The sequence below is a fragment of the Synchiropus splendidus genome, chromosome 1, assembly GCF_027744825.2.
Source record: "Synchiropus splendidus isolate RoL2022-P1 chromosome 1, RoL_Sspl_1.0, whole genome shotgun sequence".
Taxonomy (NCBI): Eukaryota; Metazoa; Chordata; class Actinopteri; order Syngnathiformes; family Callionymidae; genus Synchiropus; species Synchiropus splendidus.
The window spans coordinates 27,319,031-27,341,976 of NC_071334.1; the positions used below are offsets into that span (position 1 = coordinate 27,319,031).

General features: G+C 44.3%; 2 protein-coding genes across 4 annotated transcripts; both read right to left on the reverse strand.

Moving 5' to 3' along the window:
- Positions 1–3: 3 nt before the first annotated feature.
- fbxo11b (F-box protein 11b) lies at positions 4–11,004 on the reverse strand. Of its 2 annotated transcripts, none has more exons than XM_053853634.1 (22): positions 10,673–11,004; positions 9,519–9,682; positions 7,684–7,744; positions 7,408–7,552; positions 7,196–7,325; positions 6,831–6,914; positions 6,622–6,754; positions 6,441–6,547; positions 5,212–5,323; positions 5,020–5,126; positions 4,820–4,957; positions 4,422–4,639; positions 4,168–4,348; positions 3,976–4,098; positions 3,741–3,826; positions 3,572–3,648; positions 3,345–3,488; positions 2,261–2,371; positions 1,984–2,091; positions 1,804–1,912; positions 1,631–1,729; positions 4–1,237 (listed from the first exon to the last, which is right to left on the reverse strand). In XM_053853634.1, exons 1-22 carry the CDS (start codon positions 10,758–10,760, stop codon positions 1,108–1,110), a joined length of 2,655 nt encoding a protein of 884 aa, XP_053709609.1. In that variant the 5' UTR covers positions 10,761–11,004; the 3' UTR covers positions 4–1,107. The 2 variants fall into 2 exon arrangements, with proteins under 2 accessions (XP_053709609.1, XP_053709608.1); XM_053853633.1 differs by having other exon boundaries at positions 7,663–7,744.
- A 1,329-nt stretch (positions 11,005–12,333) lies between these two features.
- fshr (follicle stimulating hormone receptor) lies at positions 12,334–22,723 on the reverse strand. 2 transcript variants are annotated; one of them, XM_053843658.1, is made up of 13 exons: positions 22,419–22,723; positions 19,467–19,538; positions 19,124–19,198; positions 18,982–19,056; positions 18,065–18,139; positions 17,076–17,156; positions 16,301–16,369; positions 16,141–16,215; positions 15,024–15,218; positions 13,971–14,191; positions 13,699–13,823; positions 13,333–13,524; positions 12,334–13,153 (listed from the first exon to the last, which is right to left on the reverse strand). In XM_053843658.1, the coding sequence occupies exons 1-13, from the start codon at positions 22,628–22,630 to the stop codon at positions 12,617–12,619; spliced, it is 2,004 nt and encodes a 667-aa protein (XP_053699633.1). In that variant the 5' UTR covers positions 22,631–22,723; the 3' UTR covers positions 12,334–12,616. The 2 variants fall into 2 exon arrangements, with proteins under 2 accessions (XP_053699633.1, XP_053699626.1); XM_053843651.1 differs by having other exon boundaries at positions 13,699–13,880.
- Between the last annotated feature and the right edge of the window lie 223 nt (positions 22,724–22,946).

The following is a 22,946-nucleotide window of genomic DNA, read 5'->3' on the forward strand; positions in this document are numbered from 1 at the left end:
GACACCAGAGTGATCTAATAAAGTTTTATTTTTCTTAGAAATGGCCAGTTTCCCGTAGTCCTTCTCTTTCTAAGAAATATACCCTTTTTTCAATTCCAACTATCAATCTACACAAAGGTTATTAATACTTCACAATATATTAAGTCTAAATGTCATTATGATACATGCATACGGTTCAGGCTGCATGAGGAGCCACAGTCACCACGATACACGGGGGAAGACACGGGGGGGAGGCGGTACTGCATGACTGCTCACTGCTCCAGTTCTGCGGGGCTGTCGCCCTCTAGTGACACCCTCTCCACACTGCACATTAACACACACATTCGTACACACATTTACACAAGAGTGGAGTTCTTCCACTAGATCAGAGCAGAGAGGGTTTTAGTGTTTAAACCAGATTCTCTTTCACAGAAAGAACTTCACCACTGGGACATTTTGGAGCGTCTGCAGCTTGCCGGGGGATGAGGGAGAGTTCAGGGACGCTAAACAAAAGGAAAATATAATATATAATAAAATAAAAGACATTCAAATACAGTTTAGCTTTTTGCTTGGAAATACAAAACTACATAAGAAAGTATGGAAATAAAATAACTGATCTGAACACACTTAGCTTTTTTTAAAAAAAAGTTGAAGTGCTCCATCTCGCGCGCGCGCACACACACACACACACACACCATCCTTTACACACACACAAACACACAGCCACCCACCCACCAGCATGGAGTCATTTATCCAGCTGATGATGAATCACGACTGCCATGTAGCCCTTGGGCAAGGCAGCAGCATGTAAGCTAATAGTTTCTTTGACAGCATGAACTTTACACACTGGTTAACACCGCCACCTTCCTCCTCCTCCTCCTCCTGACTGCACCAGGAATCTCTTGCGGCTCATCTGCTCCGTCTCGTGGAGTCCGTGTCCACTGCATTGTCATGAACCGCCGCAGCACTGAAATCTCGGCGTCTCTTCGGCGCCTTGTCCATGACAGTGGATGTGTGTGTGTGCGTGTGTGTGTGTCTGTAACTGTGTGTTGTGTGTGTGTGTGTGTGTGGCCTTCGTGCAATGTCATGTTCTCTTTAAATATGAAAGTGTAAATCAATTCGAGGCCTTCAGTTGTGTTGCAGCGTGTTTGACTCGATGGGCGGCGCCGAGTCATACAGAGTGTCTGTGTCGTGTGTGGGTTCTCCCGCCAGAGTGCATGGGTTGGACAATGTCCCGGCACCACAGTCACAGAAAAACCTGCCAAAACAAAGAGTAAATGATCAATGCAGCCATGTTTTTTTTTTTTTTTTTTAAATAACCATTTCATTAACTGTCCTCATAAAACTGATTTCCTGAAAAGAAAATTAACCCCACAGCTGGTTAAAGAAGAAGATTTGTTCAGATCAGGACACGTTAGCATAAATAAACTACTTATTCCTACGTGTATTAGCTCGCGATTCCACTTTCTCAAGCTCAACTCTCCACGTTACTCCATGGAGAGGACAGATCTTACACAATAGAAGGCGCTGAAACAGAAGCGCGTACTGACATTTGAGGACTTGAGCTGGAGTTCTTAGAAACATCTTCCATTACGACTGAAATCTTTGGTCTCACATCGAGGCAGCAGTAAACTGGCAAAATGCCACTCACCGATCATGTCGTATAAACTCCACGTCATGACCTTGGTGACATTTCTTGATGCAGTTGACGCAGATGGCGTTTCTGTCTGTCGTGTTGCACGTGTGACACCTGCAGGGGGCGCACACACACGTGGTTAACGGTCATGACTGGCTGACTCAGGTCTCGGAGTGTGGCTCGCTCACCTGTAGAAGTCGTGCATGGGGTAGCTGGTGTAGCTGGAGATCTTGTAGAGACACTGTCCTCGACTCACCGCCTTCTCGATGGCGTCCTGGTTGTTCATGATCTTGTTGTCTGGCACCAGAGACCAGGATCAAAATAGGTCCCGCGAGGAGCCGTGACACAATGATCAAACACAAGGTTACCTTTCATGGTGACGTTGACCCCTGAGGCCAGAAAAAGACCCCCAAAGCGGTTGTTGAAGATCTGGTTGCCCTCCAGAGTGGCGGTGGCGTGATTTGTTATCTCAATACCTGGAGACAGAGCAAAGAGACAGATTGAGGTTTTAAATCAACCTTGTAACCTGAAATTGGCTCCACCCCCCCCAAACAGAACATTTCATTTCAAAGAAAAGAATAGTCAGAATCCATCTAGTTTTAATTGTGTTCATGGTCCAATTTCTTGGGTCAGGTATGAAGTCACCTGCAGCAAAGCCGTCAAAAATCCGGTTCTTGCGGAGGATGGGGTGACTGTTGGTGCTGATGAGCACTCCAGCCTGAGCATTTCTGAAGATGTCGTTCTCCTCCAGCAGACCTGAAACACACAGAACACAAGCTGGTAAACAAACTGTCGTGTCCAAGGACGACATGCCCATAAAAAATAAAAAGACAGAAAAAAATGCGTGAGAACTTCCTATGAAGTAGTGAAGGTTGTGTCGGTTTGTTTGCAAACTCAACTATGGCTTGGTTAGAAGGTGGTTCACTTAAAGTGTACAGATCTTAGGCCGCCGCAAGACCATTATTTGTGTCCCCTAAACCCCTGTTCCTTCTAGTGTTGCCGTCAACAGGTTGACATACACATTATAAAATATCAAAGGTGTTTCCTATGGTGAAACCTCAGACACCATCTGCAAAGAGACAACAGAGGCTTTGAGCTCACACAACCGTCAGCACGGTGGTTGTCAGCACTTGGATGGCGCCAACTCAGCAGATTTACAGCAGCACCCTGCATCATGGCGTAAGAATAATGCAGGACATCAATAACTCCTCAACGGTCAGTGGCTCCGTACACGTTGAATAAAGGAGGAGCACAGCTGTGTTCTATTTTCTTCCCCACACTAGTCTCACGAACACGCCATTTTGGAGATAAAACGTTTCCATTTCCCCCCCTGAGAAAAGTGGCAATTCGAAGGACAGACACATTTTCATGTGTTCTTCCTCCACCCACCCATGTGCTTATATCAGCCAGGAGCCAACGGTTGTGATGTTTGAGCAATGCACGTCACCTGACCAGTCTCAAAGACAGGCCATGTGGACCATTCAGATCTGTGCATGGTTTAGATTTCTGTGAGGATGTGCAGCTTTATCTGGATTTATGAATGGTTTGACAAATCACGTGGGGGCGCACAGTGACGCTACTGCCATCTGCTGTTCAGTTGCGCTCATTGTGTTCAATGATGTGAGTGGAGGACTGCATGCCTTGTTCTCAGCAAGTGTGTATAAGAGATAAATCAGAAAAAGTCAGAAAACTGTAAAATGAACTGCCAATAGAAATAGAGGTGAAAGACCTCGTCCTCCGTTGAAGATACAGATGCCTCCGTCTCTGCCGTCGTGGATCTTGTTCCTCCTCAGAGTGGGGTTGCTGTCGGTTTTGATCCAGACTCCTGCCATGGCGTTGTCGAAGATCTCGTTGTCCTCGATGAAGCCCAGACCTGCATGGAGAAAGAAATGAAAGTGACGTGAGACAGTTGCACCAACACTACTACTAGTAGCAACAACAACAACAACAACAAACCTGAGTTGTAAACCAAAATCCCTCCGTTCTGTCCTCCCCAGATCTTGTTGCGGCGGATCTTTGGGTTGCTGCCCGTCCTGTCAGGTGTCAACATTTCTGTCAGGCACTTGTTTTCATTCAAGCATGACGATCGGCCGATAAACTAAAATACAGTGAACAAAAACATCACCTTATCTGGACACCAGAGTACATGTGGTTGTAGATGTCATTGTCCTCCAACACGCCGTGACCATTGTCATAGAAGTAGACACCAACCTGAAACAGCAATGACAAAATTCTTGTCTCTTTCAATGACAAATATTTAAATGTCAGGAGCCCTTTATCCTTCAATACAAATGTAACACTGTCCTCTAGTGCAAATGTCATAACTACACTGCTGATGGACTTCAACTGCAACAGGGTACCTGCTTGCCACTGTGGATGCGGTTCTTGCGGAGGACTGGCGTGCTGCCCGTGGTGACCCAGACTCCCGCCAGGGTGTTGCTGTAAACCTCGTTTTCCTCAATGACCCCCTGACCCTTTTCATGCTGGACACAAACACACAGTCAATAGTCGGCTCTGAGCGCCAGAGTGAGGTCATCAGCAGCTGTATTTACCACATAGATTCCTCCATGTTGACCGTCGTGGATCTTATTGTGTCGTACAATTGGGCAACTATTGGTCCGGATCTGGATTCCAGCCAGCGCGTTACCATATATGTCATTACTCTCTATCAAGCCCCGCCCATCTCCAAATATGTACACGCCTCCCTGGTTACCATTGAATATTGCATTTCCCCTGTTGGAGAAGCAAACAACATCAGACTTTTCCTTCACATCTGGAGCTGTGACCTGTTAGTGGGAGTTCTCACCGTATCGTCGGGTCACTATTGGATGTGATCCAGACACCAGCAAAGTTATTAGCGTAGATTTTATTCTCTATAAACTGCCCCCGGCCCTTTTCATGCACGTAGATTCCTCCTGTTTGCCCGTGGTGGATCTCACAGCGGACCACAGTGGGGTTGGCGTACGCCTTCACCTCGAAACCAGCAATTCTGTTCCGATGGATGTTGCAGTTCTCAAAGTAGCCCTGGGAGACGGGAAAAGCTTGTAAGAGAACTCAAACACACATTTCTTTTTTAAGGAAAAGGAGAACAACTAAAAGTATTAGGTGAAAAGAACCACAAAGCCTTGCATAGAAATGTGACACATGAAGGAGCAGAAAACTGGCCATTGAAACGACTGAAAAGTAAAGGTGAAGGGAACCTACCATGCCGTGATCAAACGTGAACACTCCAACATCTCTCCCGTGGTGGATGTGGTTGCGTCTAATGATGGGATTGCCATGGTTTTTCACCCAGATACCTGCTAAGGCGTTGTTACTAATCTCGTTGTCCTCATAAATGCCCTGAAACCAAAACACAACGGTGAGCGTCAGGTCAACAAGACAAACTACGAGCCTCTTCCTACCTGTGCGTGGTCTGTGATGTAGAGGCCGACGTTCTCACAGTCGCTAATGTTGCAGTGCTTGATGGTCGGACACGCCCCCTGACCGCTCACACACACGGCTGAACCCACTGGACACATACAATTGATATGACGTGTTGACGGCAACATCCTGGGACCATTAAAAATGAGATCTGAGATTGTGGCGTGTCTTACCTGTGCACGTGGAGCGGATAATGCAGTGGTCAATGTTTGGGCTACAGTTGACTGTGATCTCCAGGCAGTGGTGTGCGTTATGGTGCTGCGCCGACTTGTCATCAGGATTAAACTGAGAAGCAAGACCAAGCAAAGGTCAACTCCTGGCCAAAATCTGCATTTACCTTCAAATTCCAATCCATCATTTGAACAACAGAAGATCAGTTTGTGGGGGCAGACCCCCCACTTTCCTCAGCTCAAAGGCAGAGACATACACAAGTTAACTGACAAAAGGACCCGTCACGGGTTTTGTTTCCCTTAATACTTCTGCTGTATAGGAACTTTTCATCTTTCTAAAACTAGCCCTCATAAATAAGGAGACCAACTGACTTGCCCATCATTTGATAACATGAACAACTAATTAATAAGGTGACGCCTAACTGACAATTTCCAATAACAGAGATTCACATTGCATGTGAGCATCAGACTCCTCCTGAAACAATCCCCCTTCTGACTGAGTTACACATGAGACTAAAGCAAAATGACCAGGCACTGCCAGTAATCTTAAACCACAGGACATCGGTCCAGATTACAGGGCTTCTACTTTTGGTTAAGGGTCAAAGAAAATGACCCCAGGTAATCTAATCCCATGCAGACAGCGCAGCCGTAAATGTGTGTGTAGATTTAACTTGCATCATGTCATATATTGTGGTTGTGAACAATGGCATTGAACTTCACTTGAAACCTCCAAGCCAAAATGACACCCAAAAAAGTTTCCTGAAAGTTCATCGATTATCAAATAGCAGAGCCAGATCCGAATCCTTCTCCACATCCGTGCAGCATCACTAAAGTGAATATGATACTTCTACGTAGTGAAGCACAAAGTAACAGCTCTTGGAATGATGTGAACAATCGCTGTGATTTATGATTGAGATTCTGGCGAATATATAAAAGCAGGCAACAAGGTGATCTTAGACAACAACAACAATGTCACCTCCACCACCTTAGAAACGCCGGTGATACACCAGGGTTTCAGATGTAAGGCACACAGCACACACATGAAGCAACATCATACACTGGCAACAGATGGTCATGTAGCATCAGTCATTTCTCCCCTTCTACAGCTAGTGCAGGGAGCAATGACTAGGCGACTAGTGAACCCGTCTGCGACGAATTCAACAGTCGATTATAGTGGACTACGGCAACTTGTTGTTGAAGCCCTAGTTTTGTTTGCATGCTTATTGGTTTACCTTAATGGTCATGTATCCTACGTAGGCATCCTCTGATCCCTCCATGAAGACAAATGTTGAATCCCGAGTGTTTTCTATCACCACTTTGTCGGCTACTTTACCAGGAGCTGAGAAGCAAGGGGAGACTCACAATAAATATTTTCATCATCAAATGTCTCAGTCATGTGAGCAGAGTACATACCTGCACCGATCATAGTGATGGGAGACTCTATATAAATCCACTCGTCTGTGTAAATACCGGAGTGGACAAAGATGAGACCGTCAAAGTGGGCCTCCTGGACGCCCCCTAACGCATCTTCAATGGTGTCATAGTACTGGTGAGCAGAGAGGAGGCAGATTAAAAAGAGCAGTTATGAAGAAACCCAGAAGTCATGAGAAGCGACGACTCACCAGCATGTTTTCTCTGCCCTTATACCGGCCAGGGTTGCTGTAGAAGTGTTCGGCGAAACCTGGTTTCACATGAGCCCCTTTGTACTGAAACAAGACAAGCAGTCAATGTCAAATGAACTTATAAGAGAGGTTGGAAAAAACAGACTTTGAGATAAGAAATTGAGTTTCTCTGCGTATAATTATTGAATGACAAAATTACTAAAAGGAATAGCTGAATGAGGAAACTGAACAATATTTGCAGACAGTGTATAGAACAGCATGTGTGTGAGGGTGATTGGGTTGTGACAGACCTGGTACTATAAGTAAGTATTTATCCAATTTTTCTTACAAACGTGAACAAAAGAAAACTATAAAGTGCAGCTCACCAGCTGTTGGAAGCTCTCCTTCCAGGGGTTTGGGTGTTCGTGCTCCTCTGGGCTGACCTGGTAGAACCTGCCAGGCTCCGGGTGCATCATGGGTCGCGTATACTCAAACACCTCCATGTAAAGACGCTTCCTATAATTCAAGTGGAACAGACGACAAGGTGAGGACGCATTGCAGACAAAAATCCACATCCCATCTCTTCAGCTGTACTCACCACAGGATGGGGTCGTTGGCTAACTGACTGAACCTCTTGCAAACACACGCTGCCTGGCACAGATCCTGCTCCAGCAGGTAGGAGAAGATCTTCAGAACCACCTCGTCTGGGAGCTTCTGCTGCAGATACTGCTCAGCTGGCGCTGCTGCGCACACACACACACACAAAGACTCACAATGTAAGCAGTGACAAATCTCTCACGTGAACAGAGGAAAAGCAATCTCTCTGCCGCAGATGCAAAGATGTGACACACACCTGGCAGGTCGTGGCTCTTACCGGACACTCGTGCCCGTTTGGCTCTGTGACCAAAGGCATCTGTTGATGAGGTGGAGGCTCCCTGGAAAAAGAACATCAGTCGGATGTCAAAATCGTGGCTTCAATGGGGACCATATTGAATGATACTGCAGCAACTCTTCTTCACAATAGTTTATATCTTTAGATGAATTACATGTTTCTTTCTCTCAACATACTAAAACACAATAGGCATCATTTCCTTTCAAACATTGTGCTTTCCATTACTATGCATCATCAATTGCTTACAGAAATTCAACTGACATGGTCTTCATGACTGTGCATATACATATGCGTGTGTGCACATGTTAATACATGGTACTGTGTAGTACTAACACAAATATTAGCTGAAATTGTTGCTGTTGTATTTAAAGTCTTTGTACATTATACTAATTAAGAGTTTGTAGTATTCTGCTCAAATTTTAGTTTGTACCTGTATATTCACATGTCTAGTGTGTTCATTAAATGGAAACTCCTGTTAATTTACAAAACTCCAGAGAGCCTCATCAGTGGCGCAATTTCTGAGATTTTGTATGACAGAAATCCGACTGCAAAGCAGAACAACACTGAACAAGATGACAATTCACAACGCATTTTGCTGTCCTACAAAGCTGTTCCAACACTAAATCAGCAGTTACCCAGCTCAAAGTCATCTACCAAAATTAAGGGCTGACAGAGAATGCAACTAAAATCAATGGTACATGTCATGAACAGATCAACACTCATGACTTAAAGAATAACAGCAGTTACTTTCAAAACATCTGCATTGAAATTGAAGCAAGACTACAGATGCCGTGAGATAATGTACAGGTTCATAAACGTACATGTTTGTGCATTAGCTGTTCATAGATAGGAATTTAAGTTGAACCAATGCAGCATCGCTGTTGAACCACAACAAGGGGCTTGTGCCAGGAATAAAGCTACGCAACTGTTTCCTATACCTCAATCACAATTCACGAAGTAACCAACACTGGCATTTCTTCTCCAAATTATAGCAAATGTTGCTGAAATGTGCCCTTTCCGCCATTATAATTCATAGTCCGTTATCATGAACAAAATCACAGACTAAATCAGTTGTCAATAAAATGCAGGCTGGAGGCTGATAGCACTTTCTCAGAAGTCATTATTAATAACAGCTTTTAAATTGATGAGTGACAAAGTAGCACCCAGATATTACCCTGCCACTGTATATGGTTTGTTCTCATCTACACATATGAGCGCGTGTCTGCGTGTAGACATATATGGTCTTCTTTTTACGACAAGGCTCGACAATTCAGTGGAATTAAACTATTTCAAAAGGAACACTGTCAGGAAATATCAATTACGTGAAGGAGGAGGAAATGGCGAGTCTTGCTACCAACACATGTACATAGCGTGGACATGTTCCTTTGTCTCGCAAACAGAACGCAAATGTGGAGCACATTTCAGATGGAAATATGACCGGGCAGCACTCAAACACAACAAGAATCAGCAAGGTATCTTTAACATATATCACTAATTATTTTGACTGGAATGAGCAAAACCATAACATGACTGGGACTTTCTATAAACGGTGTCTCACTCACTTCAAAGAGCTGTTCAAACTGGATCTCATTTATGTGACAGGTTTGCAGAGTTATTGGGATTATACAAAACATTCTAAAGAAACAAAACACCATCAACATCCACTGACAAGCTATTTAAAACACGATTGTACTCGAGGAGAGAAAATATGCAAATAATCAATGTATACAAAAATATGCCTCAATGTTTCCAGTCACAAATTCATGCAGAACGTTTAAGAGGGGGATATTATTGGGCACAGACAGCGTTGGACTAACCTCCATTGGACTCTTGCTGGGGCAGGCAGAGGCGGCAGCAGAGGCGGTAGCAGTTCTTTTAGGAAGCAAGGTTTTGCGTCGAAGCTGGTAGGGACTGTTCTGAGCGCCTGGACCGGATTCCTCAATAGCCATCTCTGCTGCAGCTGCTGCAGGAGCCTCCTCATCTAGACGAAAATAGAGACACAGATGATCATTTCCAATATGTGATGCCCAGAGAAACTGCATCATTTTACTGAGCTGCCTCGTCATATTTGCGCACAAGGGATAAAAGAAAGCGAGTAAGAGAAGCTGGTGCATGATGTACGTTGGCAGAATAATGTAGTGAAGACAGACAAAGGTCTGGGGTTGATAACGGCAGATGCAAGCTGCAGACACATTACTCTTTACCCTGTCTCCCATTGTCGCTGGGCAAAATATACAATTTTTAGGTTCGGGCGTTTGAAATCAATACAGTAGTGTCATATTAGTGTCTGGGGGTGAAGTCGATTAGACGTGAGGCTAATTGCTAAAGACTCCCAACTGCGTAGCTGGCAAATCCGTGGTGTAAACAAATGGAATGGCTGAAGCTAAAAGCGCCGAGAACAAGGAAGAGGGTGGCCCGTGTCTGCTGCCGTTGTCACTGCGGCGAACAAAATGGTCACGGGAATGCACCTAAATATCGCACCGTGTCATCCATCACAGCTGATCTCCCTGGCCCTCGGAAGCCGGGGCTAGCCCGCTTAGCATGGCACTCGGCTAATGTTTTTGTTACACCCCAAAAATGGCAGTCGCCGCAGATTTACACCCTGGAAATCGCGAGTGACAGCTGGGAATGCAATGGCCGAGTGGGCACAAAGGTCCCGGGGAGAGTGTGGAAGTGCAGACGACCCCCTCTGCTTTCAGAATAGATGATATCGCCAATTAAAACTGGTGCTCCGGCTACGTTAAAAGACTACCCCCAACCTCCAGCTAGCCTTCCAGCTAACCAGTTAGCCCCAATCACTCAAGCCAAACAAAGCGCGGCCTGGCCTAGACTGCACAGGCAGAAGCCTCGGAGTTTCCTGCTCAACCAACCGCTGCGCCACGCCACACCAGCATGGGGAGAAATGGCTTAAGAGGCAGGATTTCGCCATGCGTGTGGTCACCAACAACCAGCCAACAAGGGCCTCGCTTACCTCTATCCCCGTTGTTCCGTTCGGGCTGCACCGGGCGCGGCCTCGACACTCGCCTGGGTCTCCTGTTGGTGGCTCTGACGGAGTTCATCTGGGGAGTTGGTTGGCGAAAAATTCACCGCTATCGTCAACCCTCAATCCACACAACCACCCGGGCAGCCTTTTCCCAGAGAGTCCTCAACGCTGCGAGCGTCAACTCGCTGGTGTTTGAGGTAAGATGGCTTTAAATTCCCCTCGTCAGTGGTGTTCCAGCTTCCCCCGTATCGCCGCTCGGTGCCAGCTCCGTCTCAGTCTGTAGCAGGAGGAGCCATTAACCCACACGGGAAACAATTGAACAGAATGTTCGGACAGCCAATCCCACCCGCCGTACCATCCTCGCCTGTAAACGCAACCAACCAGAGAGCTCATATCAGTCGACTTCACAATATCGCTTAAGGGTTCGCGATCGGTCAAGCGGCGCTACACTAAATAGAATAGCAGACGCATACATATATATATATATATATATATATATATATATATATATATATATATATATATATATATATATATATATATATATATATATATATATATATATATATATATATATATATATATATATAGAGAGAGTTTCATCACAAGCTGACTTTCAATACAAGCGATGCATGCGTGTTAATCATTTTTCACTTGCTCATGATGCTGATGGCTGTTTTTGATTACAGTAAATAAATCTTTTTTTTTTTTTTTTGATCTGAGACCACACTTTTCACGAATACTTACAATGGAAAAATCGCCAAAATAAGAGCTACAAGGCCTGCGGTATCATTCCACGGCACGTATTAAGACTCCCACTTTAGGGCTTTCCCAGTTTTATTAATATGCACAACTCCCCCTTCACATCTTACTATGCAACAGCGTGTGCATACATACTGACATCAGACAAGGCTGTTCAAGAATTAATCTCCGGCTGTTGTTGTCATTCCTGTGAATGTTGATAGACTAAACCCAATTGAGGACGCAATTACAAATGTTGGTCTGCAGAGAGCGCTGTTTCCCTTCTCACACCAACCTATCACTGGCCGTCTGATTTATTGAGTAGTGGGTTTTGATTTTATAATTACAACAAAGACAGTCTATTGAGATGAAAGAATAAAGATGGATTGATAACAAAGAATTTAAAGTACATGGATTATTCAAAAGCATTGAGTGTCTACATGGACAATTAAAATAGTCTCTGTCTTTTGTTGTGCCAATGGTCAGCCTTGCTTTTCCTGGCCAGAGATGTTGAGCACATCCATTCAGACTGACACATGTCTTGAAATCAGAATATGATAAGTGGTTGGGGGGTTTCTGCATATTTGCTCGGGCCCTCTGAGAGGGATCACATGCCCTCCTGCAGCTGCAACCTTGAATGTGAGAGTGTGTGAGTGTAAATCTTGTCTGTGTCTTCCATCCATTTGCAGGCACAAAAGTAGCTGCTGCTTAGTCTCTCCTCCAAAACCTCGGAACACAGAGCAGATTCATCCGTGGCAGACTTGTCCTTGAAGCACGTCTGTCCCAGATAAAGGCAGCTGCCTTTGCGAAGACTCGCTATCAGGACCTTGTCGCTCACTTGCAGTACACGCACCAAAAAAAGAAGTCATTACAGCAGTGTTGAGGAGTATGTTTATGAACGTCTTGATTATTGAAAACAGACCGAACAGACTTAAGCATGCGCAAATTAAATTCACACAGAGAGACGAGGAGATCGTGACTCATTCCCTGCTTCCAGCCCATCTTCTTGCTCTTCTCTGCACGTACTCCACCAGTAAAGGAGACGATCGCTACGTGAGCTTTTGAACATTATAGATTTCATGAGCGCAAATGATTACTAAGAAGTAGGTTCTGCATTTCAGAAGCTCTGTAAACTACTCAGTAATAGAAGCAGAGGAACATTTGATTTCAAATCAAAATTCTGATGGGCCGTCAGCTTTCCCGCCTTCCATCATGACTAAAGGTGCTGGCTAAAGAGTAGAGCATCACATGACTGCTTTTTGGGGAAGTCCATGTTGGCTGCTGGCAGGATGAGCTCTCTGTTCTGTAAATCTGCGCCCTGGTCTTGAACAGACCAAAACGAGCCGTCAGTTGGAAGAAATCCCTCCTGAAGGTGCGCGTGAAGAAAGCGTAGAGAAACGGGTTGCAGCAGGAGTTGATGGGGTAGAAGAGGACCAGAAGGAGCTTGGCGTCCGAGACGGTGATGAGAGGGAGCTTGAGCGCCGCCGACACGGAGAAGAAGGAGATGGGGGCCATGCAGATGAAGTCTGTGAAGATGAGCACTGCCATGCGCTTGGCCACGCGAGTGTCGCCGTGAGCCGGGGCATAGGAGGGGTTTCGGATGGTGTAGTAGATGCTGAGGTAGCAGGCGCACACGACGATGAAGGCCAGGATGTTGAGGAGGAGTACACTCACAACGTAGGCTTGAGACACCAGGAACTCTACATCCATGGGAAGGCAGATACTAACCTAAGGACACACAGATTGCTGTCAAAAAATGAGATCACAACAAGCACGATCCACTTTGTGTCATCCTTCAAGCTTTCCACAACTGTGCGTGTTTTATCTTTTGCCTAAAAATTGACTATATGTAATGACTTCACTACATCACAGCATCACATTGACTCTTTCCTAGAAGTTTTTTATACCTTCCCATAGCTGCTGACTCCCACCAAAGGGAGCAGAGCAGCCACAGTGGAGAAGATCCAACCGGCTGTCATACCGATGCAGGCATGTCTTATTCGGAGCTTCCTGTCCAGTCGGAGTGCGTGAGTGATGGTGTGCCAGCGCTCCAGAGTGATCGCTGTCAACGTGAACACTGAGAGTTCACTGGCAAACACCTACAGTCATAGCACAGCCATTACTACTGCAGAATCTATCTATCTATCTATCTATCTATCTATCTATCTATCTATCTATCTATCTATCTATCTATCTATCTATCTATCTATCTATCTATCTATCTATCTATCTATCTATCTATCTATCTATCTATAAACAAACGTGGGGTGTACCGAGAAGAATCCAGCGACACTGCAGCTCAGACCATCCTGCCAGTCTATAGCGTGGTTGTAATAGTGGCCACGAGTCACAATGTCCACAGTTGCGATGAACACTAGGTAGATGCCCATGCAGAGGTCTGCAAAGGCCAAGTGGCACATGAGGAAATGGGGGACGGTGAGTTTGGAGCGACTTCCTTGTGACAGAAAAGTACAAAAGGAACGTCTGAATTGAGCCATCACAGTTCATTAGAGACTCCTCCCCCACCCCTCTTATGGCACAGTACCTAGCAGGACCAGGAGAACCGCTGTGTTCCCGAGCAGCGTGAGCACAGAGACAATCCAGATAAGAACACGCAGCGGGACGGCAGACATGATGTCCTCGCAGGGGTTGAAGGCATCTGGTACCGGGCTGCAGATGATGGAGGTGGTGTTGGAGCAGTGGTCGGCATACAGGTCATGGATCTCTTGAACCAGGGGATCAGAGCATTGGATGCTGGAGTTGGATCTTGAAACCACAGCATACATGTCATTCAGTCAAGACCATTCTTTTGTTGCTTGTAAATTTTTAGCCCAAAAACACTTACTGATTCATACAATAATAAGAACAAAAAAAACAAACATTAAATGTATAAGTTGGTGCAGATACTACTTGATACATTTTCTTTCAATTTGTTTTGAGGTACAAGAAATACCAAGCAAGAAAGACTAGTGATGAGAGGAGAAAATTAGATTTGTCATATTAAGTGTTTACTAGGAATGAAAAATGAAATGAATATCAATAGTCAGCTCTAACTTTTTTTGCACACTTATAGAGTTTATTGTGGCCTCAAGATGGCCCCAGAAATACAGTTAATATAGGCTGCTTGTGGCCCTCGCACTACACTTTGCCCAGGTCTGATTGAGTGACTATCGTCTTGCTCTTCTGGTTTGACAAATGATCTAATGAATCTCATGTATCCATTTTCCACATGCCAGTAATTAATTTTGCCTGTTTGTGTTTCAATTTCCTGCACTGATGTCAAGACTACTGTTGAAAACATATCCGTCTGCTCACATTTACAGTGAAGCTCCTTCAGTAAATTGCTTCTCTCCTGCCTTTGAACCATCAAAGTAGCTCTCTTGTTCAGCAGCAGTAGCCACTAAAAGTTGTGCTCATTGCAAAAACCAGACCTTGCAGTTCTATAAAAAGATGATTAAAGTTTCAGCTAAGTACAGTTGCCAGGCAACCAGACGAATGAAGTGACTGGCTACCAAAGTCTGAACGGGTTTTAATTGTGAGCCAGATGGGTGAAGTCCACCTTAGTGAACAATGTCTTGGGTTGTGTCTTCGTTTCTACCTGTTCCTCAAGATGTTCTGGAAAGATTGGAAGGCACAGCAGTGAGAGGAGTAGGTGAGCTGTGCCTGCTGCAGTTTGGTGAAGAGATGAGGAAGAGGAAGCTTCTTCAGGTTCCGGGCGGACTGAGCCACCAGAGTCTTCAGCCCTTTGAGGATGGGGTGTGGCAGGGATGTGAGCGCCGTGTGGGAAATGTCACTGGAAAAAGTCTAAGGATTAGAGTACAGCAGCAGCAGAGCACATACATCCTCTCGATCCTAAATGAAAAACGTTGAATATCACCATTGCGGGACAATGGGAGAAGACACTGTCACCTCAAACACATTTCCCTTCACCTATTCCTACAGGGGCCGAGTCAGGCTGGAGCCCAGGCAGCGCCTTGTCTGGTATTAGTCAATGAGAAATGTGCATATAGTACATTTATGCTGCTTGGAAATGAGTCATCACACTGCACCTATGTAACAAAGTCATGCATTTCTCAAAGAAATTAAGGTGTGATTTAAAATATGGATGAAATCAACATTTACTTTTGACAGGAACAGCTGCGTCGAGAATCTGTGCCGTTAGGTGGCAGTAATGCACCAATTATATAGTAGAGAAAGCCAGCTGTCTTATTGTCAGTAAAAAAATAGAGAAAATAGTTCAATTCAAAACTCGAGACTTGAGTTAGATAATTAAAAAAATGTCTCTGGGTCAGGGTCTTCTCAGAATAATAATAAAAAAAATCAGTTCAGATTAACATAAACATCAGAGTGGAGATGGTGAGAGAACACTAACAGCATAAAGAGCACCTTTTTGTGCTTCTATGCTGAATTTAGTTTTTTTTTTCCTCCTTCATCATGGAAGTTTTGGTCATGACATCACACTGTATAATGGAATTGGTTCCCTTTTAAATAAAGTTTAATATATATAAGCAAGTGAATAATTATTTAACAAAACATACCATTAAAATCTCTTTCAAAGATGAATTCAGTTTTTATATGGTAATCAAAGTCAGACTGTGCAGAACTAGCTAAAACAGTGTGTACCACAACTCTCTGTCTGAAGAAAAAAACACGATTCCTAGATACAATAATGACGAATAAGCAGCAGATGGGTGAAATGCAAATGTCAGACTTACAGAAAAACTAACTGAGTGGAACCTGAAAAGGCGTTTGGACTGATGTGAGTCAGCTGCTTGTTTCCTTTGAATGACCTGAGAGAGGACACAGAATTAAAATGTACCCCGATATATTCACGCATTTGTTCATCCTCTGCCTGGTACTTGGCCTGTGACTCACACTTGGTACATATTTACACCGCTGAAGGCGTTGCTGTCCACCCCCATGATGCCATTTCTGGTGAGCCGTCTGTCAGCAGAAGAAGGAGCCAAGTTACACTGTGGCACAAACACAGGAGATTCCCAAATGTGCAAGCAACCATTCTCTTCTCCCATCAAAGAAGGGAACAGAACGGCCAGAATGAATCCAAACTCGTAGCTGGTTCGAGGCCAAGACATGCAGGCGATTTGAGAGTCTCAGATATCCCTATCCCCGGCCGCATCAGCAAGTTCAGACAGAGGAAGATGGGTGCGATCGGTACTAGAGTACTACCACTGCTCGACGAAAATGTTCTGGAGAAGGCACTACAAAACTGATGCCTTTCACCAGAGTCTCTACACACCATCTCCCAACTATCAGCTTAAAGAAGTCCGCTCGACTTTAGATCTTCTTACCGCAGACAAAGGAGAGTTTTGGCTCAGCTCTTTGTAGCTGTGGCTTAGAATCAGCCCTACACTTGATGATTAGACCATAAAACACTAAAACATCGGGCCACGCAGAGCGGTAGAGCGGTCGACCTGTGACTGAGGAAGGGCTCAGTATTTACCAGCAGAGAAGCACTGGCTCTCTCTGCGTAGATGATGACTCAAGATGGAGTTAGCACAAGAGAGGCTGGTTTGTCACGCTATGAAAATGGAGTAACTGCTCAGTCCCTTTGGAAATAAACAATCCCAAGGTGAGAGGAAGGAACTCCAAGAGGTTCAGTGGTGTAGTGTTGATTTGGGGAGGTTCTTACATCATATCGATCGTTTGATGACAGAGGCCTTTGAAGGCGTTGGCTGGAACTCTGTGGATGTGACTGTTCTCCTCAATGTCACTGAGCAACACACATGAACAACAACATGTAACACAGCTTTACAAGCCCTCTTTAAACAGTGTGTTGTTAATGTCACGAATTATTTGTGCGATACCTGAAGGTGACCAACATTTAGTGTTTCCAGACATTCTTAATGTTGGGACCTGCTCCACCTATTTCGAAACACAAAACCCAGTTTGACAGAGCACTGTGTAGTGTTTTGCCAAAGGTTTGACGCTGATATTGAGATAATGTTTTGCTCCGTTGGTGCTTGGTTTTGTAAACTGTCTTCTGTTCTACAAAATTCAAGTTTATGAAATTGCATAGAAATATTAACAGCTAACTTCTGCTACTTGAAATTGGTCGCTGAAAAGAAAATGTTCTTTCTTTGTTCAGTCAGTGAGGACTGTAAGCTGTGTGTGTTTACATGTATTAATATTCTTGTGAGGACATTTTGGCTGGTCCACATTAGGTTTTGAGGGTGAAAATGTCAAAATAACTGGGTCATTATAATTGGGTTTAAGTTTGGTTCAGAGTCCTGGTTAAGGTTAGCCATGTGTTACGCATGGTTGAGTTAAGGGTCAGAGGTTGGGGGAAGCACAAGCATGTCAGTGACAGGTCCTTATAAGGATAAATATACAAGTATGTGTGTGTATATTGTTATTCTTATGAGGACATTTTGAATTGTGGGGACATTTTTTGTCCCCACAAGATGAAAACGGAAAAAAAGAACAGGGTTCAACCCCCTAGTCTAGAGTCCTGCTTTAGGTTAGCTATTTGTTTTGGATGGTTGGATTAAGGATGAGAGGCAGGAGAAAGCATTGTGGAAACGAGAGGTCCCAACAAGGGCACACACAAATGTGTGTTTTGAGTTATATGTGTGTGTGTGTGTGTGTGTGTGTGTGTGTGTTGTGTCTGTGTGTACCTACAGTAGAAAGTCATAAGCTTCAGACTGGATCTTGGAGAAATCTGGGAAGACTCTGAGTCCGGTGTTGGCAATGTTTCTGTGATAAAACATGAAAATGTTAGAACATTCACACTACAACCTCCCAAACAGCTGACACTGATTCAGCACTGAGTCGCTGAGAATCAGTCTGTGTTGCATTCAGCAAACAGAAAATGAAAAGCCTGCTGAGGATCCATCAGCAGCATTGAAACAAAACAAAACTGAGTCAGATCAAATGGTTGTTTTTCAAGAAAAGTTACGGGTCACTGTCTATCTACTGTGGCGAGAGAGTGAGCGCACGCAATTGCAATGTGAATTTATGGCTTCATTTGAGCTCACAATTATTTAGAATGGATTTACATTTTCTGTTACTTTTAGTATCTTCGCTAGATCTGCAATACACTTGAGAACTGACAGCGACTCAGTATGTCATACATCAGTCATGCATGTCTTTGCTCAGACCAGATCATGTGAAAGACTGAACTTCAAGCTATTTTATTTTACGTTTTGTGCACAAGTCTGCATTGATTTGTATTTTCTTTCTCGGGTTTTGAAGATTTTGTTTCCATTACTTGCAGAGCCAAAACCAAAACTACAAATAAGACCACCATTTGATACATATTTCTATATTATTACTTTTCCGTACTGTATCATAATGTTTGCTTGTAATATTTAATTGTCTAATTTTTCATTCATTCATTCATTCATTCATTATTTTATTCTTAAATTATGCAATTGTGTGGCTTTGTTTCATGTGTTGTGTTCGTCTTTAATGTCTTTATTGTTGATACTGTTGAATTTCCCCACTGTGGGATGGATAAAGATGATCTAATATATAATATTATCTGTAGATCCATTTCCTATAAGAAATATGGTCTATACACATGAGCAAATACTCACAGATGGCTCAGTTTCACCAAGTTCCTGAATGCATTACGATCAATGTGCCTAAGGTGCTTGCAGTTCTTGATGGTTCTGGAAGCAACAAATAAAACAACCTTGTTAAAGTAAGTGATCCAAGATTCTGCAGGCTTCCACTTACATGGACACGAGTTCAGGAAGATCAGAAAATGCGAATGCTTCAATGGTCTCCAGTCTGATGTTTTCAGTGATGTCGCTGCAAGAAAAAAATCCAACTTGAGTGTATTTTGTCTGTGATTACAACCAGTTGGGTAGTTGGTGCTGCAGATCGCAGTCAGGATGTCTTGTTCCCAAGCTCAGCCTAAACACACAGGCGGAGAGAGACGGAGACTGAAGGAGGCCCGACAGGGTCCAGAATAGGACCCATGCCCAATGGCGCAGTGGCCAGTCTCTGTTTCTGTGTCATGTCATGTCCACTATCGCGTTGCCCAACGCAACAAAGAGGAATGTTACGACAGACTTACAGTCTCTGGAGAAGCTTCAGGCTGGTTACGGCTCCACGAGGTATCACTCTGATCTGCGTATGCTTTATCTCCCTATCAGACAGAAATAGTCGCATCACTGTGAGAGTTGGTGTGAATAATGAAGGCCCAAAAACATCTCTATAAATATGGAATCAAACGAGTGCCATAATTAGCAAACACATGCAGGAATTATGCAGGAGTGTGTATTGAAACGGTTAGGGGAACTGTACAGGGGCACATACAAACAAACTCCACGTTCTTTCCCAACACGCTCGATACCTCTGAGCTTCTTTTGTCACTCTCACTCCTGACTATTTACGCCTTTAAAAGTGAAACCTTGAGCCCACTTGTGAAAGTTACTACAGACAAGATTCCGACTTCACTTTGGTTGTTGTGGCTCACACCTGTGAGGGTTCTTGTCAATATGCCCAGTGCTGCTGGGCCTTGACCTTCAAGCTGAGCGGAGGCACACACAAGAACACACACAGTCCTGCTGGTTTCTGTGTGAAGTCTTTTGGAATCACACGCCACTTGCTACATGTGCAAAGTCAGATGTTTGCGTCGCAAATAAGCAGTTTTATCCGCCGCTGAAAATAACCACGAAATTAGAGTCTAAAAAAACGACCTTGATACTTCAACCTCTCTCTCCTTGTTTGTGACCTTCGGATTCCTTCTTTGGAAGCCAAATCAACAAGCCTGTGTTTCTCCTTTCATGTCATACACTTATGCGTCACTGCATGGGAAGCACCTCCTTTCTTGACCCCCAGTATTACAGAACGCTTGCATAGACCTCATTGGGCAAACATTTGGCCTTATTTAGACATTCTGAACATTCTTTCTTTACATCCACGACCCAGAAGCAATGTGCAACAATGACCATCTTTGACCGACGGAACAGAGAATTTTCTACTCCATGTTATGAGTTAATTTTATGATGTGCAGCCAGCACGTTTAAGCAGTGCTCAACTTGAACATACATAAGCCATAACCACAAAAACATCTCTTAGTAAATGTGGAAATATGATGAAGAAATCTCAGCAAAAAAAGGGCTAATGTCAATTGACTCAACACTGCACACACACACACACACACACACACTGCCAGCCAAAAACATCGCAAAAAATCTTCTTATTATTGGATAACATATATGTCCATGATGTGTCAGTCTGTGACTGTTGCATACAAGTAAAAAACTCCTCCTAATAAATTCACACTCACAGATAATATCAGCAACCACCACTATTATCATTTCTCCTTCCCCAACATGGCTTTCACTGGTTCCTTATGCTGAAGGACGATCAGGCTGTTGACCTGGGAGGAAGCTGGAAGAGAGAGAGTGGCGGGTGGAGGTTTCAGTTCCGCTTTATGGACCTCCATGTTGTTCTAGTTTCATTTGTGCTCCTGCATGTCTTTGCAAGCAGTTGTAGAGGCTGTAAGGTTGAAGCAGGGGGAATCTCAAGGTGCAAGATGAGCTGGCTTTAATGGCTCTTGAAGAAGATAAGGCCCACGTCCATCCAGACATGCCATCCATCACACTCCCCCACACCACTCTCAAGGTCATTTTCTTCCTTCTCTAGCTTGGCAAGCCTTCAACAAGTAGGGAATGAGTTCCTGCTGCAAGAGTTCCGGCACCTCTTGGCCTTGTTCATGAGTGATAGATGGATGGTGTATGACATGAGTGGAGCATTTCTCTCCGTCTGATGTTTGGTTATCCAGAATAGGAGGCGCAGGCTAAGGTGCCTTGAGGTTTCTCCTCAGGATAACTCCCGCAGGAGAGTCGGAGGAGGAGGCCATCGCACATTACAAAATTCACGTGCTGAATTGAGCTTCTGAAAACAGATCCCCCACCAAAGAGGGCATGTATGAGATGGTTAGAGCTAATTATGCAGCTGTACAGAAAGGGTGTACAAGCTTCCCCCGAATATATGAATGTTTAATAAAAGCACAGGGTGTACAGCACACGAGCAAGGATGAGGCTCTGATACATCATTCATGCTCACAGGAAGAGACTATCATTAGTAAACTCAGCGTACCTCCTAAATCTCCACTGGTAGACACAGCGGGACAGACGCGGTTTAGTTTTCCCAGAGATGATGAGCCACGCTGTTTTCAGAGGATGAATGAAATATTTACAGACCGGTGATCTGCTTATATTAGCAACAGTCAGCTAGTGAAGCTTTGTTGCGTCAGGTATGCTGCAGCTCCATGGTGGTTTGCCATAAAATGGGGGAGAGGGCTTCTCCATGACGGTAGTTTCAGTTATAACAGGATGAACAAAACTAAGAAATTGCATGTCGTTCTAATATAATCTATGCAGGTTATTCTGAAACGTGAAGGTTGTCAGGACCAGAAGAGCCAGACTTCCCACCCCTCAAACAGCCGCATCCCAGTTGTGTTCCACCACACCAGGAGGGCATCCTGACTAAACAACCCTCAATAGCCTTGATAGTGAGCTTCTTCCGAATGACCAAGCTTCTTACCTGATCTTAAAGGAAGATAACCTGTGGAAAAAAAACGCCATTTGGACCAACCATCTTGGGGACAGCGCCTCCGCTGTGCTCTCTCTTTTACATACGGACGCCCTCATCGTGTTGTCTTCAATTAATACTAATGTTTCTCTCAGTTTGGAACCTTCTGGCACTGTTTTTCTCACTGGATGGGCCACGTGTTTTGGTAGCATTTAATTTGAAATGGTAACTGTGCTCCGACCTCCAAAGGGACCACCACCATACCTCCATTCAGAAGCATCAGGAGGTTACTTCCTACATGCCAGTGTGATGTTCTTTCTCAGCCCGACAAGAGGAATCCCTGCTCCAAACAGGGCTCCACTGAACACTTTTTCCTAAACAGTGTCATCACCTTGTATGTAAATTCTGAGAAAATAAATATATTTGAACTTGAAATTGAAGGTAAAAAAAAATAAACAGTCAATGCGTATGTGGGTTTACTCACAGGCAGCGGATGTCTGGAGGAATGCTGGTGGGAATCACTTCATCTCCGGATTTGAGGGGGTAACAGAAGCGAGTCCTTTGCTTGGCTGGAATGGTCTTCAATCTTGGCTTGAGGTCCACGTCCGAGCCTGGAGCGACAGAGGCTGCCTTCATGCTTAGGATCGTGACAGTCAGTGTTGACAGAACTAGAATCATTTTACACATGTGTTCCATGTGACTGAGAGTCGGGTCCAGTACGCAGGTCAGTTATTGAGATGGCCGTCTGATTCAAGCAGCACGAGGGGTTTGGAAGTGTTGGTCAGTGGATGTGTCGCAGGAATGTGAAACTCTTTGGAATGGATGTAGGAGGTCCTTTTCGCTTGTGGTGTGTGTGTGTCTGTGTGCGTGTGTGTGTTTCACTCAGACTCAAATTGAGGTATATCATCATCCAAAGACGATCAACAACATAAAATAAAAATATACGAATAATAAAAATAAAACAAATGTTTATAAGCACCACTCAATAAATAAATAAAACACCAAAAATCTC